The following is a 15,797-nucleotide window of genomic DNA, read 5'->3' as shown; positions in this document are numbered from 1 at the left end:
ATAACACTTCTTTAAAGTAAGAAGGAGAGACTTCATATGGAAGTTGGACTTGCTGCCATGAACAAATTTTAGTATGTACTTGTAGTGTTTTTGACAAAATAATAAAAATAATAATAAATAAATAAATAAATAAAATGATTGTTGTTTGAAAAGAAAAGTGAAGAAGAGGGATGAAGAGATTATAAATGAAATTTGGCTTGCAAGCCTCACATAATTATGGGCATATTCTCATTATAGCTTTTTCTCAAACAAAAATGTGTGTGATCATTAGGCCAAATTTTGGAATTGGGTTTTAAATATGTTTCTAGCATGAAAAGACATAGTAATATGTATGGGCATGATTTTTTTTTTATCTCCATTAATTCTAAGGTCCTTTACTTGTCAATAATATTGTTACACTCATACCATATGACACTTTCTATCTACATGTACAATTGTATAAAAGATTAAGAGGAGAGAATTCAATTCTCATCTAAAAAAAAATGAATAAGAGAAGGTTTCTTGTATTTTATTAACTTGCCGTGTGAGATTTTAAGAATTTTCGCAGGCATTTAAAGTGATCTCATACTGTGTAAATCAATAAGATTTCACAAGTATAGAGATCCAATTTATATGTACAATCAATGGTTTCAATGACCAACCGTTAAAACTAACTATCTTTTTATAATCTAAATAATCCATTTAAGTTCCGTGTGGAATTTTAAGAATCTTCATAAGGACTTAAATTAATCACAGTATCGTGTGGGATAATAAGTCCTCGCAGATATAGTGATTCTCAATTTTTATTTTGCAAATAATCATATAATACACAATTTAAAAATTAATTAATTAAATTAATGCATTTAACTTGTAATCATATTCACCAATTATATCTTTTAGTCATGTGAGATTTTTGAATCTCCGTAGACTTCTAAGATAGTCGTATTATCGTATGAGTCAATAAGACTCTGTAGATATAACGATTAAGCTTTCTAAAAATATATGTATAAATTATATATTAAATTAATTAAACTAAAAAGATGTATTTAAATAAATTTAATTCTTTTATCGTGTGAGATTTTAGAATCTCCGTAGATATTTAGGATACTCACATTATCGTATAAGTCAATAAGGCTTTGCAGGTATGATGATTAAAATTTTTTAAAAACATGTATATACACACTTAAAATATATTATTAACACTTAAAAATATACATAAGGATATAGAATAAATTAAATTGCTAAACTCTTCTATCGTGTGAGATTTCGAAATCTCCGCAGATATTTAGAACAATTGCATTACCGTATAAACTAATAAGGTTCTGTAGGTATTGCAATTAAAATTCCCAATCACAAAAGATAAAAAAATGATTTTAAACCATTTCCTTTTCTTTAACTCAAAATTCAAAAATTAAGAAAATAATTAAAATTAAATTACCTTTTGCAATTTAAAACACACATATCAAAATTTCAGAAATTGTTTTATTTGCAAAATGGTGAGTTATTTCTAATTAATTTCTCTTCAAAAAATATTTTTACCGACAAACTTTTAAGCCCGAACTACGTGGACTTTGATCCCCATCACAGGGTACGTAGGCCTCAGAGTCAGATTCTGAGTCAAGTCCGTCCTCCCTCGTAAATAAATAAACATTTCTCACTCAATTATCATCATTTTTATATCAGACACATGAATATAAAGGGGATAATTAAAATAATTTTAAAACTATATTAATAGAGCACAACAAACTTCTGGTAACCGTTTTCACGAACGGGTGTTATGGGGTGCCTAACACCTTCCCCACACTCAACCGACTCCCGAACCTATTCTCTGATTTCGCAGATCACCCTTATCTCCTTTTAAATGGTTTCCCGAAATTTACCTCAAAATCTTGGTGGCGACTCCTCATTCGATCCGGTTCCCGCCGCGAAGGCCGGGACCTCCGCTCGCGCGCCGTCCGCGTCGCATTTTTCCGGGTGCGACAAACGGCAACTGGATGTCGTCCGCTATTATCACCGATGCATCCCAACGCCACCGATTCCACCAGTCTCAGATCATTAATCGCTTTGGAAATTAGGAACGGTCGCATACTCTCAACAAACTTGAACGGAAGAGGTAAAAGAAGAGCAAATCTAGGATCGATCATATTCATGAACACAAGCATATAGTTTTGCAACAACACGAGAAGACTAATTAAAGATCAAGGCCAGACAAAATCAACACAGACCCTAGACTCCAAATGATTTTCCATGAGACCATGATCATCTTCTTGGTGGTGAGGCTCGAGTTTTTGAAGGATTGGGCGGAAGCAGGCAAACCAGTCGAAGCAGATGCAGAAGCAGCAGATAGAGGTGAAGATGTTTGAGGAACAGTGAGGAGAAGAAAAATAGGAAGCTATGAGAGCTGCAGAATCCCACTTGCGATTCCCAACAAGTTCTGAAAATAGCAGTTGTATCATGGAAGCCATACAAATTCTAAAACCCATATTACGTTGAAATATTATTCCTTTGTTAAAGCTCATGATGAAATCGGATCGACCATTTTACTGAAAGAACTCAGATAAGTGGGCTGAAAAGGTAAAAGGATTGGGATGATGATTGGTGATGAAGGAACAGAAGAAGCCGCTGGTTTGAAAGAGTTTCTAGAAGCTGTGGCATATAGTTCTACTTTCAGGAAAGTAAGAGAAATGAAGTTTTTTTTTTTTTTTGGGGTTGTGACCGCTGATCTCCCATCAGCGTTGAGGTGGCCGGGAGGACATATCGTTGAGGGTGGCGGAGAAGAAATCCTCATCGGAGGTGAGAGAAATGAGAGACCCAAAACAGTTGTGTATGAGTGAGCCAAATGAGTCATTTCACTTAAAAACATAAATGCAAATAAAATCTTTGGGTCTTCAGAATAATATCAAATTTTATTAAACCTTGTCTACAAATTTCCTATTTCTGAAGCCCCTGAATGCAATTTTCCCTGTTAATAACTTGCTAGTTACTCATGAGAGAAAGCACTTCTCATTAATTAAAGTACAGCCAAAGGTGATGAAGATGACATGTAATGCACCCTAACTGCAGAGAAAAAAGAGTAGTACAATCCACAGTGCATAAGTATTCATGGAAGGTATGAGATGATAATGGTGGCTAGCTAATAAAAGAACTTGAAAATGAAAATAGAATCAATTCGTACGCGCGCGCGCCTCTGGCCAGTGGTATGATTATTAACTTCAATGTTGGGACGTATCCTTTGTCAGAAATATAATGGCGACCAGCTAACACGCACATTGATATCTTTGCAAATGTCCAACTGTAATAATGTCCGGTGGGCATGGCGATCGAATCTCCACAAGAGAGGTGTCTACTTTCATTGCCTGGCCATTTATCTTCTTGAACATGATTGAGTTCAATGGGAAGATAATAGCTATGAGTAATGTACAAAAAATGTCAGGGTGCAGATACCCTTTTTTTCTTTAGCCAATCCATCCTAGCTTATTCTTTCTTTGTTCTCGTTCCTGAAAATAAATACTGAAAATTTTAATCTTTTGAATTTGGTTCATCTAGTTTAACTTTTATTGACGTGGTCTTTTAATGATTGTCTCGATTATTGATTTGTTTTTTATTATTTAAATAAGAGATAATACTATTAAAATTTTTCATAAATTTTATATCGAGGAGTTTCACAAATAATGTAAGATTTATATAAGTGTGAGAGGCTTTTTCACTTAATAGACTAGTCTTCAAAAAATGACAATAAAATTATTTCAAATTATAAAACATTTTTCCAAATAGGATTCCTATCACTTTGATTGGCCAAATGACATTTATGTGACTCTTACATTATTTCCTTAAAATTTGTTTTCTTTATCAACCGCCCATGTAAGGCACGCGGTTTTATAATTTATGATTAATAATTAATAATTAATTTTTTCTTGTTCAAGTTTATAAGATAATTTTAAATAAATTATACATATCAACAAATTTTATTAAATATAGTTTACAATATTATTTTTTCAAAATAAAAATAAAAATTTTTAAAAATATCCTTCATTTAATAACCTTAAAGAGAGAAAATTGAGACTTATGTACTTAGCCTTTTATATTTAATATACTTGTATCTAATCAAATCATGACAAGTGAATCTTAATGTGTAAATAAAATTAATAACAAGAATTTATTATTAAATAAATAATATATTAAAGATCTACATGACAATATTTAATTGGAAACAAGCATATTAAGTGTATAAAACTTAGCATTCAGTGAGTGAAAGGTATTGAGTCAGTAATCTAAAGACACTCACACAATAAATGTCTCAATTACATAATTTTATTAATACTTAAAATATATTTTCATCTAAAGACTTGAGACAATCCTCCTAATCATAACACTCCTTACTCATGATGGCCCCTCCAAGAATTTCAGATTTGATATTTTTGAGTATTATATGACAAAATCTTTGACAATCATTCTAACAAATGAAATTGTTGTTTTTTGTGTGGCATAATACATTCATTAAGTGAGTGTATTTAAGCCACTGATTAGATCTAAATCTGGGTAAGTATTGAAAAATTATATATCATAAGCACAAGTCCAAATGGTGAACCCATACCAAAAAAATATCTTGTTAAGAAGGAGAGCTCTTTACGCATATAAACTTTATTTTATCTATAAGACTTCTTGATGTAAGACTCATTTCTAATACATTTAAAGAAATTTTATTTTTATTAGATTATTTTATAATTTAAGACACTGAATCACCTTCAAAATTGTCTTATAAACCAGAAGCAAAGGGTCGTTTTGCCATGAAATTGTTTTCGGCACGTTTGTCCCATTCCCCTGCCCCAGACCATAATAAATAAGTGCCATCAATCACACCATGAAACACCACGCTAAACAAGAAAATCATAATCTTCCCCTCCCACCATTGATCATGGCTTCCAAAAAACAAGTTCTTATTCTCCTTTTTCCTCTCCTCACACTGTCCTCCATCATCAAGCCCTCCCATGCCAATGACCGTTTGACAAACGCCAATAGCGGCAAAGTCGCCGTCTACTGGGGACAAAAAAGTGAATCCGGTGAAGGGAACTTAACTACTACATGCGACTCCGATGTCTACAACATCGTCGCCCTCGCATACCTTCATGTGTATGGCAACTCAACAACCTTAGTATTGAGCAACCATTGTCCTTCCGGCGATTGCAAAGCCCTAGCATCGGAAATTCAACATTGTCAAAACAAAGGCATCCCAAGTCTTTCTTTCCCTTGAAACTGACGGGATTGATGACCCAAATTCCCTGGGAAGCCATCTTTAAGATGAATTCCTTAGAAGCGAATCGGAATCTGGCCTTCTTGGACCGGTGGCCTTAGACGGCATTGATCTTGCCAACCTTGATCAGAGCACTGAGTCATGGGTCGACCTTGTGAAGGCAATCGATGGTTCGGTTAAATTCTTTATATTAAATAAAAAGATAGTCTACTTTACCAAAACAATTAAAGTCACTTGGTTAATCATTTACCAAGCTATATATATATATATATCCATGATCAATCTCTTAATTTCTAGATGTGTGATTTCTTTTATCTCTAATAGGTTCGACCCAAGAAAGAAAGATTTACATATCAGGAGCTCCACGTTGCGAACTCACAAACTTCGACAGCGCAATCGCTACTGGTCTTGTGGATTATCTTTTTGTTTTATACTATGGCCAATACGCGACGTGCGAATATTTAGGAAATGGCGACTTCACGGGGCTTCTTGAATCATGGTCGACGTGGACGTCCAAGGAAGGTGTAGCTGATCATACCTCTGTGTTCTTGGGGTTAGTAGCGTCAGATGACCCAGCTGCAGCATCCAGTGGTTACATATCACCAGAACAGCTCGAGTCTGTGGTTTTTCCGAACGTGACTGAATCTTCAAACTTTGGTGGAGTGATGATATGGAACAGGTACTATGATGAGCTAACTAGTTATACTACTGATATTAAGGATGCTTCTGGCATGAAAGTTTGTAAATATGTTCGTCGTGTTCCTGCCTCAAGGAAATTCAGAAGTTTCTTGGCCAAATCTGTGTAAGATGGGAAGGGATGTAATAATAGCTTGACATAGCTATATCTATGTCTAGCTACAGCTAGGCTTGCATGCCAGTGTGACTGTATGATCCATGCATGTTTTACTAAAACCATGTAATGGATATCTCCCTTTAAATAAAGATCTACTTTTGTAAATCTGAGCTTTGAACGATATATTTTGTTAATGATGTGTTTAGATGTACGAAGATTTAATTTGGATTTAAAATTGGCTTCTTAACCAAGACGAAGCTCAAGTGTAATGTTGCAAGCAAAAGGTTTAGGCAACCGAAAGCTCAATTCTATTATAAAGCATTTGGATTAATGAATTTGAATTTTATATTTGAAATCTTACATTTCAAATATCAAATTTGAAATCATTTATTTGGGTAGTTTGAAAAATTTTAAGCGAAGAAAAGAAATGAATTGAGATTTGAAATGAAGATAAAAAATAAAAAATGAAGAGTTTATTTATATTTTTTATTTACAAGAGGTGAGAGAATATAAGAGAATCATAAAAGTATTAATAGTGAAAAACACAGAAAAAACAAAATGTTTAAAGTGGTTATTAGAGTTTCAAATAACTAGAATGTAGAAGAAATTTAAAATTACAAAAAAATTGTAATTTGAAATAGATTTGAATTTAAACCAAAATCAAATTCATAAATTTATGTATATATTAATGAAAGATTTGATTCAAATCATTTCAAACTTAAATCCCCATTAATCCAAGCACACTATTACATTACTCACTGCTAGCTTGCATGCTTATGGTTGTGAGTTTTTGAAGATGAATGTATCTTTTGAATGAAATTATGTATTTTGGACTATAGAACTGTCCAGTGAAGTGAGTATTTGGTGTTATATGACGAATGAAACTTGGACGAGTTATAATTGATGATGATTTGCTTTCTATGTTTATGATTATGCTGAAATATAAGTCATCTATAAATGACATTATAGTATGATCATGTGAGTTGTTATGGGAAGTTACTTTATGGGACGATATATTTACTTTCTTTTTTTTTTTGGTGAATGACGATATATTTACTTTCATTAATACAATGTGATATGCTACCATGAACGCCACAATGATAAAAAGATATTAGTATGTTACTGCTAGGCTTCAGTCATTTGCTTTAGAAAAGTTGTTACTCTATTCTTAAATAGTTACCGTCCCGCAAATGTTTTATTTCAAATTTTAAATAGGGGGCAAATTTATCATTTTATCAAAAATCAATATATCATACAAGTCCCTAGAGACTATACAATAACTGTGACATTTCATGATTTTTTTTTATCATTTTCATATTTCAAGGATTTTTTTTTGTCGTTCTTCTTTACACCATCCTACGAGGAGAAGAAAATGAGAGAAAATAATGAAGCCAAATTATACGTTAGGACCACCAAAACAAAGACAAGAGAACTTGTGACCATAATTTTATGCAGATTTTTGTCAACCACGTAAACGATTGGTACCACTTTGATATAAAGCAGCGAGTGCGTTGAACACATGACCTCCTTTTCGATGGTACAATAATTCCTTTCAATAGGCTATAGCTATCCATTTACCATGCATTAATTTGAACTTTATGCTTTTTTTTTTATTTATAAGAATGAGGTTGTAAAAATACTACCATTTACATGAATAGCATTTCCTTTATTTGCCCGATGCAGACATATATAATGTAATTAATACACACACACACAAATAAACTATATGTTTGATTATAATTATTCCTGGCCACTAGACCAGATAATTAATTAACTGTAATTTAAAGCCACACCTTCTTTGAATTAATGAAAGAAAATCATCGTAAATATTCAATATCGGACATAACATCCCATTTCTTTGAACAATGATTTAATACAATGCATATGTGGAAGCATTTTTTTAAATAAATTTCAACGTTTATATTTCAGAGCTTAGAGAAAGATTTCGTTGAATTCCTTTTTTTAAAAAAAATTACATAAAATATGTTTGGTTATGATTCCACTGAGATCAGATTGTTACTTTAATGTAAAGCAATACGTTAGTTGATTTAACGATTTTTAAAATCCATGGGAAATATTCAATAATAAGTCTTTTGAACCAGGATTTAGAACGAAGCAGTAGCATCCTTGACCTTTGGAAGAATTTTTTTTTTTAATTTCCAGGAAATCATTATGATTTTTTTAAAAAAATAATTGATATATTTGAAAGAAGGAATCACGTTTATGATATCTCAAATAAGGAATTATCAACATTACAATTAATCGAATATGCTATGAGGTATTCAATCTAAAACATTTTAAAAAAAAAAAAAACAAGTAACGGTCGTTGAAGAGTATTTTCATAGGTACTCTTCTAAAACGAAAATGTGTTTCATTCAATATCATTATTTATTTGGTGGCCTCAATATTTGTTTATTGATAGCTCCTATGCATGTTACGCGTTCCCATTTTAGCTGTGGACAGTGGTTTGCACGCTAACGGACTGATGGGACATGAGATTAATTAGATTTAAAACTTTTATTTTATTATAATTATTATAGTATAAAAGAAAGTCTCACATCTAAAGATTAAAAGATAAATTATAAATATATATAAGCTTATGAAGTATCTAATTAAATGGCTTAAGCTATTTTGGTGGGACATACTATCTTTAAGCATACTTAATATAAAAAATCTAACATGGTATCATGAGCCATTTGATTAGAGTACAAAAAAAAAAGGAAAGAAATGAAAGAAATGAAAGATGAAAAAAAAAATACAACAAGACATTAAAAAAAAGGAAAAGAAAAGAGAGAAGAAGAAGAAAAAGGAGAAAAAATTAAATAAATCTGAGGCCTCTAAGACTAAAAAAGTACAAGCCCAAGGCAAGAAGAAGAAAAAAAAATAGAGAGAAAAAAAGTAGTAAATAGAATATTATAGTATAAAAAGTAGTCCCACATCTAAAGATTAGAAAATGAATCATGAATATATAAGCTTAGGAAATATCTAACCAAATGACTTAAGCTATTTTGGTGGAACATACTATCCTTAAACATACTTAATATAAGAAATTTAATAATAACGACCTTAAAAGAATGATTTGAACAAATGTAATCTCTTAGATTACTAGATTATCTTTTAAATTATTTTAAAATATTTGCATTTAATTGAAAGGCACTTGATTTAATTAGTTGAGGGAGTTGAATTAGCTTATATTGGGATCTTAAGTTTGAGTCCTGAAACATATATAGTCACGTTAAATAAATATGCTAAAAACATCCTTGAGGTACCTATGAAATAGCCATAAGTAATAATGATCTTATACAACAAGGGTTAGAATTAGTTTGAATAAGAGGTGATAATACCCTCAACTTTTCCAAGATACCAAATGATGGAATTGAAAAAATATATATTTGAATTTAATTATTAATATTTATAGAATATTTAATTATTAGCTATAGCTAGGCTTTCATGCCAGTGTGAGTGTATGATTATCCATGCATGTTTTATTAAAACCATGTAATGGAGATCTCTCTTTAAATAAAGATCTACTTTTATAAATATGAGCTTTGAACAAATTTTTTTTAAATGGTGTGTTTAGATGTACAAAGATTTGAATTTAAATTTCGTTTCTTAGCCAAGATCGGAGTCTCAAGTGTAAAGTTGTAAGCAAAGGGTTTGGGTGACCGAAGCTCAGTTTTCTTATATTACTAATTGCTTGCTTGCATGCTTGTATTTGTGAGTTTTTGAAGATGAATAAATCTTTTGAATGTGAAATTTTGTATTTTGGATTTTAGACATGTGTAGTGAAGTGGGTATTTGGTGTTATGTGATAAGTGAAATGTGGACGAGTTATAATTGATGATGATTATGTTAAAACATGACTCATATAAATGACATTATAGTATGATCATGTGAGTTTGTCATGGGATATGAAGTCATTTTAACTTATGGGACGATATATATTTTTTAATTAATACAATATGATATGCTACCACGAAGTTCACAATGGCAAAAAGATACTTGTTATTTAATTTGTTATTAGGTTTCAGTCGTTCACCCTAGATAGGTTGTCACAATTTCTACTCTTACATAGTTACTGTTCTCCAAATATTTTATTTCAAATTTTAAATAGGGGCTACATTCTTCATTTCATCAAAAATCAATATACTAGACAAGTCTCTAGAGACTGCATAATAATTATCACTTTTTATGACATTTCTTTATCATTTACATATTTTATTATTATTATTTTTTTGGTCATTCTTCCTTGTACCATCCCACGAGGAGAAGAAACTGAGAGAAAATAATAAAGCTAAATTATACGTTAGGAGTTAGGGCCACAAAAACTAGGCGAGAACTTGTGACCATAATTTTGTGCAGATTTTTGTCGCCACCTAAACAAATGGTACCACTTTGATATAAAGCAGTGAGCACGATGAACACGTGGTGTCCTTCTCGATGGTACAATAATTCCATTCAATAGGCTATGGGTATCCATTTATCTTTTATTTTTATTTATAAGAATGAGCTTATCAAAATATTATCAATTACATGAATAGCATTTATTTTTTGGTCCCATGGTAAAAAACTATCTCATTTCACTAGACTCAACTTAATCTTTCACTAAACTCAACCCAATGATGTAATTGGTTAAGTTGTGAAGTGCCTGTTTGAATGTCCTAGTTGAGCCTATATATTGTGGGCATTTGGTTTTGTCTTTGTATTTTTTGGGCCCATTTTTGACCTTTTAGCTCCTAATTCTAAAATTAAGCATAAAAATAAAACCGAGTCATAAATATACCTTTTTTCATATTTTTATGCCACAAATATCCATCTTAGAAGTCATAATTAACATATATTTCAAGTAATAAATAGGTTTATCAGAACCTTATTTCTGCTATGATCAAGATGCAATTGAAGCTGATATGCTAGCTTAAGCTAATTAAAGTTATGATCTCTTGTATGTTACCTGATAAGCTTATGTGGAAGGTGGCAAAAAAACGGAGAATAGAATGCTAAGCAAGGATATAGGAGGGAAATGCAGATATCATCTTCGTTGGGCGTAAAAAGTAGCTTGATTCCTCTGTAATTCATCGAAGTATTAAAAATCAAGCCGGTCATCAACTGAATAAGGCACTGGTCCAAGGATAATGGTGAAAACTGTAGTCAAATGGTGATCAAGTTACTGATCATAAACAAAGCATTTTAATAAATTGATTAAGACACTATTTTAACAATTTGGTAGTTTAATTGGATGAATTAACCCGGATTTTCATATTATGGTCTTTGATGATAGTAGGGTCCGGAAAATTAAATGTCATCTATATGTCCTCCCTAAACTTAAACACTTTACTTGGAGGTTAATAAATTATGCCTTGATTACTAAAGAAGCTCTCTACAAGAGGCCTGGCCATGGTGACCCATTTTGCAAGACTTGCAGCCTTAATGTTGAATCTCTTGAACACATTTGTTTCTTCTATGTGTGATTGGGGTGAGAGCTGGTTGGTTAGGTTGGTTTTTGAATTTGCAGACTGACCCCCTTCAGACCCCTAATATCAGAACGTGGTTGTATGATCTGCTGTGTTCAAAATTCCCTCATGATTATTATGGCAAAGGTTAGGTGGTTCTCTTTTGCTGGAATAATTGGAAATTCCATTGTAAAATGGTTTTTGGTGATCAACCCCGTATCCTGGAAAGCTAATTGTGTGTCTGATCTGATGCTAGTCTTCATGTTTTGTTTTCCCAAATTGTGGCTGCTGCTACTTCATGAGCTAGCATTGGTATTGTTGCTTGGGACTTCAATGGAAAATTTATTTTTGGATGGCTTGAAAAGGTTCTAGTTGATTCTAGTTGATTCTAGTTTTATGGCTGAGCCGTGTGCAATCAAGAAAGCTATTGAACTATATTACCATCTTGGTCTGGCAATGTGGGCTTTATTATTGAGATGGATTGCTCTGAACTGTGTAGAGATTATCTCTATTGAGATAAGAAAAGATAACGCTAAACCTCTTTTAATTAAATTACGACATACATAAAGGTTGGGATTTAAACCTCCGATCACTTATTTAAGTGATGAAAGTCCTTGTCACTCTTGCTAATTTTAATCGGTTGCTCTCCTTGTTATTGTTTATTGTTTTGTTAGTTTCTTTACTGTGTTCCTCTGAACTTCGGGCTTTTGCCTCTTATTATTATGAATGCAATTTCCTTGCTAGCCAAAAAAAAAAAAAATCAGAATGCTTCACTGAGGTGAGCGATTAACATAAAAATTGTAATAATTCTCTTATTTTCACCAACCTTACTTTATCTATTTGCCTCTTTAATTTGTTTCTATTTCATTATGCACACACTCTTCCCTAACTTGGTTTAATTTCTCTACATTTCTCATCTTAATCCTTGGATCAATTGTTGAATGGTTAGGATTTATTATTTAATAAAATTATTATTAAAATGTGAAATGATAAAAAATAAATAAATAAATTTGAAATATAACAAACTTGATCTAAACTACAATCAAGATTTAGAATTGTAATTAAAAAAATTAAAGAAATAATTTACAAAATGTTAAACCCTAACAATTTAAAACTAGATCAAAGGGTTTAGATCAAATTAAATGAAGAGAAACCAAATCCCCCTTCCCCACCCTCACGGACTTTGGTGTGGAGGGAAACATACCCATTATGGGTTCAAACCTACGACCTCGTCAACCTCCGTGTTATTGAAGGTGTAGAGCTATTGTGATACTTGGGCTACTAATAAGATATGACAAATTTAAAATGTCAATATATTATTTTTATCTAGATATATAAAAGTCGATGGCATTTGGATGTAGATATATGAAAAATTATAAAATATTATGAATAAAGTTATAAAATAATATGTATAGCTTTGTACGTAAATTGTTTTTGTTGGATAAAGAAGGGGAATTTTATGTTATCCATGTAAATTAAGAAAGAAATAATTTAGGTGGTATTTGGATCAATGGATTTTAATTTAAATTTTAGATTTTAAATCTTAGATTTAATGCGTGTGTGTGTGTTTAAAATTCTTTGTTTGGATAGTGTAAAAATTTTAAAGGATCACTATGCAATTTGAACTCTGAACCATAAGTTTAGAAGTGATTTAAACTCAAAACTTTTAAAAAAATAGATTCTAAACTCTAAATAATTAAAGTTAATTTTTCCCTTACCATTAAATTTAATAAATGTCCATTAGTTTTTAAAAAATTGGGGCCGAATGTGCGATTTCCACCAATTTTCACTTTCTCTTTCTCCCCTACCCTCATTTGGTGAACATCATAGATTAAGCCTCATTTGATGGATGTTTGTTTAAATTTAACAGTGAGGAATTAATTGCCCCAACTTTAATTATTTAAAATTCAAAATGTACTTTTTAAAAGTTTAAGATTTAAATTGCTCCTAAATCTATAATTTAAGGTTCAAATTGTATACTAACTTAATTTTAAAAGTATAAGAGAGACAAGTTGAGATTTGAAACAAAAATGAACTTACCTTTATTTTATTTTCTTTAATTGGTGAGAGGCAGGGACAAGAGATGAGAAAAGAAGTGAGAATAACATAGGCACTAACAACAAAAATGTGAAGAAAACCAAATGATTGGATTGAAATTTCAAATAATTAAGCTTTAATAAGAATTTGAAATTACAAAAAAAATTATATTAAAACATATAGATTTGTATTTGGATTAAATCCAAATTCATAAGGCTTGTGTGTGTGTGTCCAAATTGAGAATTTAGTTTAAATCAAAATTCAAATCCAAATCATTATGCATCTAATCACAACAATAATAAAATATTGTTCAAAGCTCAGATCTATAGAAATAGATGTTTATTTAAAGAGAGATATCCATTATTACATGGTCTTAAGAAAACATGCATGCTCATAAAGGCATGCAAGCCCAGCTATAGCAAGACATAGATACATAACTACGTCTAGCTATTATCATGACATCCCTCCCATCTTACACAGATTTGGCCAAGAAACTCTTGAATCTCCTCGAAGCAGGAACACGACAGACACATTCACAAACTTTTGTGCCCAAAGCATCCTTAATCTCAGTACTATAGCTTGTTAGCTCATCATAGTACCTGTTCCAGAGCATCACTCCACCAAAGTTTGAGGATTCAGTCACGTTCGGAAAAACAACAGACTCGAGCTGATCTGGTGATATGTAGCCATTGGATGCTGCAGACGCGTCATCTGACGCTACTAAGCCCAAAAACACAGAGGTATGATCAGCTACACCTTCCTTGGACGTCCATGTCAACCATGATTCAAGAAGCCCCGTGAAGTCGTTGTTTCCCAAATATTCACACGTTGCGTATTGGCCGTAGTATAGAACAAAGAGATAATCCACAAGACCAGTAGCGATTGCGCTGTCGAACGCTGTGACATCGCAACGTGGAGCTCCTGATATGTAAATCTTTCTGTCTTGGGTCGTCCCTGTTAGAGATAAAAGAGAAATAAGAAGACAGATCATGAATTAATATATAAAGCCCGGTATATGTATACCAAATGGTTTATAACATCTTTAAGCATATTTAATATAAAGAATTTAGCCGAACCATTGATTGCCTTCACAAGGTCGACCCATGACTCGGTGCTTTGATCAAGGTAGGCAAGATCAATGCCGTCTAAGGCCACCGGTCCTAGAAGGCCGGATTCTGATTCGCCGCTAAGGAATTCATCATAAAGATAGCTTGCTAAGGAATTTGGGTCATCAACGGCGTCTACTTCAATGGAAAGAAAGACATGGATGCCTTTGCTTTGACAGTGTTGGATTTCAGACGCTAGGGCTTGGCAATTGCCGGAAGGACAGTGGTTGCTTAATACTAAGGTTGTTGAGTTGCCTGACACATGGAGGTATGCTATGACAACGATGTTGTAGAGATCGGAGTCGCATGTATCGGTTAAGCTGCCTTCACCGGATTCGCTTTTTTGTCCCCAGTAGACAGCGATTTTGCCACCAGCTATGGTTGAGGGACAATCATCGGCATGAGAAAGCTTGGTGATGGAGGACAGTGTGAGAAGAGAAAGAAGGAGAATGAGAACTTGTTTTTTAGAAGCCATGATCAATGGTAGAAGGGGAAGATTGTGATTTTCTTGTCTAGGTTGGTGCTTTATGGTGTAATGGATGGCACTTATTTATAAAGATGGGGCATGGGAATGGAGCAAAGGCGCCGAAAACAGTTTGATAGCAGCTGTGATCCTGTTGGTAATTTGATAAGAATAAAATTTCATTAAATATGCTTTTTCGATACTATTTGTGTTTGGATTCAGTTAATGGCTTAAGTACATTTTTTTTAAATGAGTATATCATGTGGCATGATAATAAGGATTTCATTTAGATTTGATTTAACTGAAAGATTATAAAAAATTTTGTCACATAATACTTAAAAAAATACCCCATCTCAAATTTTTGAAAGAGACCATGTAAATAAAGAGTATTTTAGTCATAATAATTTTTTTGAATATTTAGAGAGAAAGACATTTGATAATTTTTGAGCTAAGTATTGATAAAATATAATAGTTATAATTGAAATACTCATTGAGTGATTAGTTTTATACCACTTACCGAATACCCTTCCATCCTTATTATATTATCTCTCTTTAAGCTTATTAATTTAAAGGTATTCTTGAAAACTTATATTTTTATTTTTATAAAAATAATGTTGCAAATTATATTTAATAAATTTTATTAGTGTACGTAATTTTATCTAAAATTATCTTATAAAATGAGACAGACTAAGTGTTAATTATTAGTTATAAATTATAA

The 15,797-nt window shown here is 32.0% G+C and overlaps 1 protein-coding gene and 1 long non-coding RNA gene across 2 annotated transcripts; one reads left to right on the top strand and one right to left on the bottom strand.

Moving 5' to 3' along the window:
- Positions 1 to 5,248: 5,248 nt before the first annotated feature.
- LOC129304529 (uncharacterized) lies at positions 5,249 to 6,188 on the top strand. Its single transcript, XR_008591709.1, has 2 exons — positions 5,249 to 5,400; positions 5,555 to 6,188. It is a non-coding gene; the product is annotated as an uncharacterized LOC129304529 (long non-coding RNA).
- Positions 6,189 to 13,864: 7,676 nt separating this feature from the next.
- On the bottom strand, positions 13,865 to 15,140 carry LOC129296228 (acidic endochitinase SE2-like). Its single transcript, XM_054934822.1, has 2 exons — positions 14,587 to 15,140; positions 13,865 to 14,464 (listed from the first exon to the last, which is right to left on the bottom strand). The coding sequence occupies exons 1-2, from the start codon at positions 15,089 to 15,091 to the stop codon at positions 13,983 to 13,985; spliced, it is 987 nt and encodes a 328-aa protein (XP_054790797.1). The 5' UTR covers positions 15,092 to 15,140; the 3' UTR covers positions 13,865 to 13,982.
- Positions 15,141 to 15,797: the final 657 nt, after the last annotated feature.

The sequence above is a fragment of the Prosopis cineraria genome, unplaced genomic scaffold (genome assembly GCF_029017545.1).
Source record: "Prosopis cineraria cultivar Desert tree isolate PC_DT_omini unplaced genomic scaffold, ASM2901754v1 PC1, whole genome shotgun sequence".
Taxonomy (NCBI): domain Eukaryota; kingdom Viridiplantae; phylum Streptophyta; class Magnoliopsida; order Fabales; family Fabaceae; genus Prosopis; species Prosopis cineraria.
This window is presented reverse-complemented; position numbering and strand designations above follow the sequence as displayed.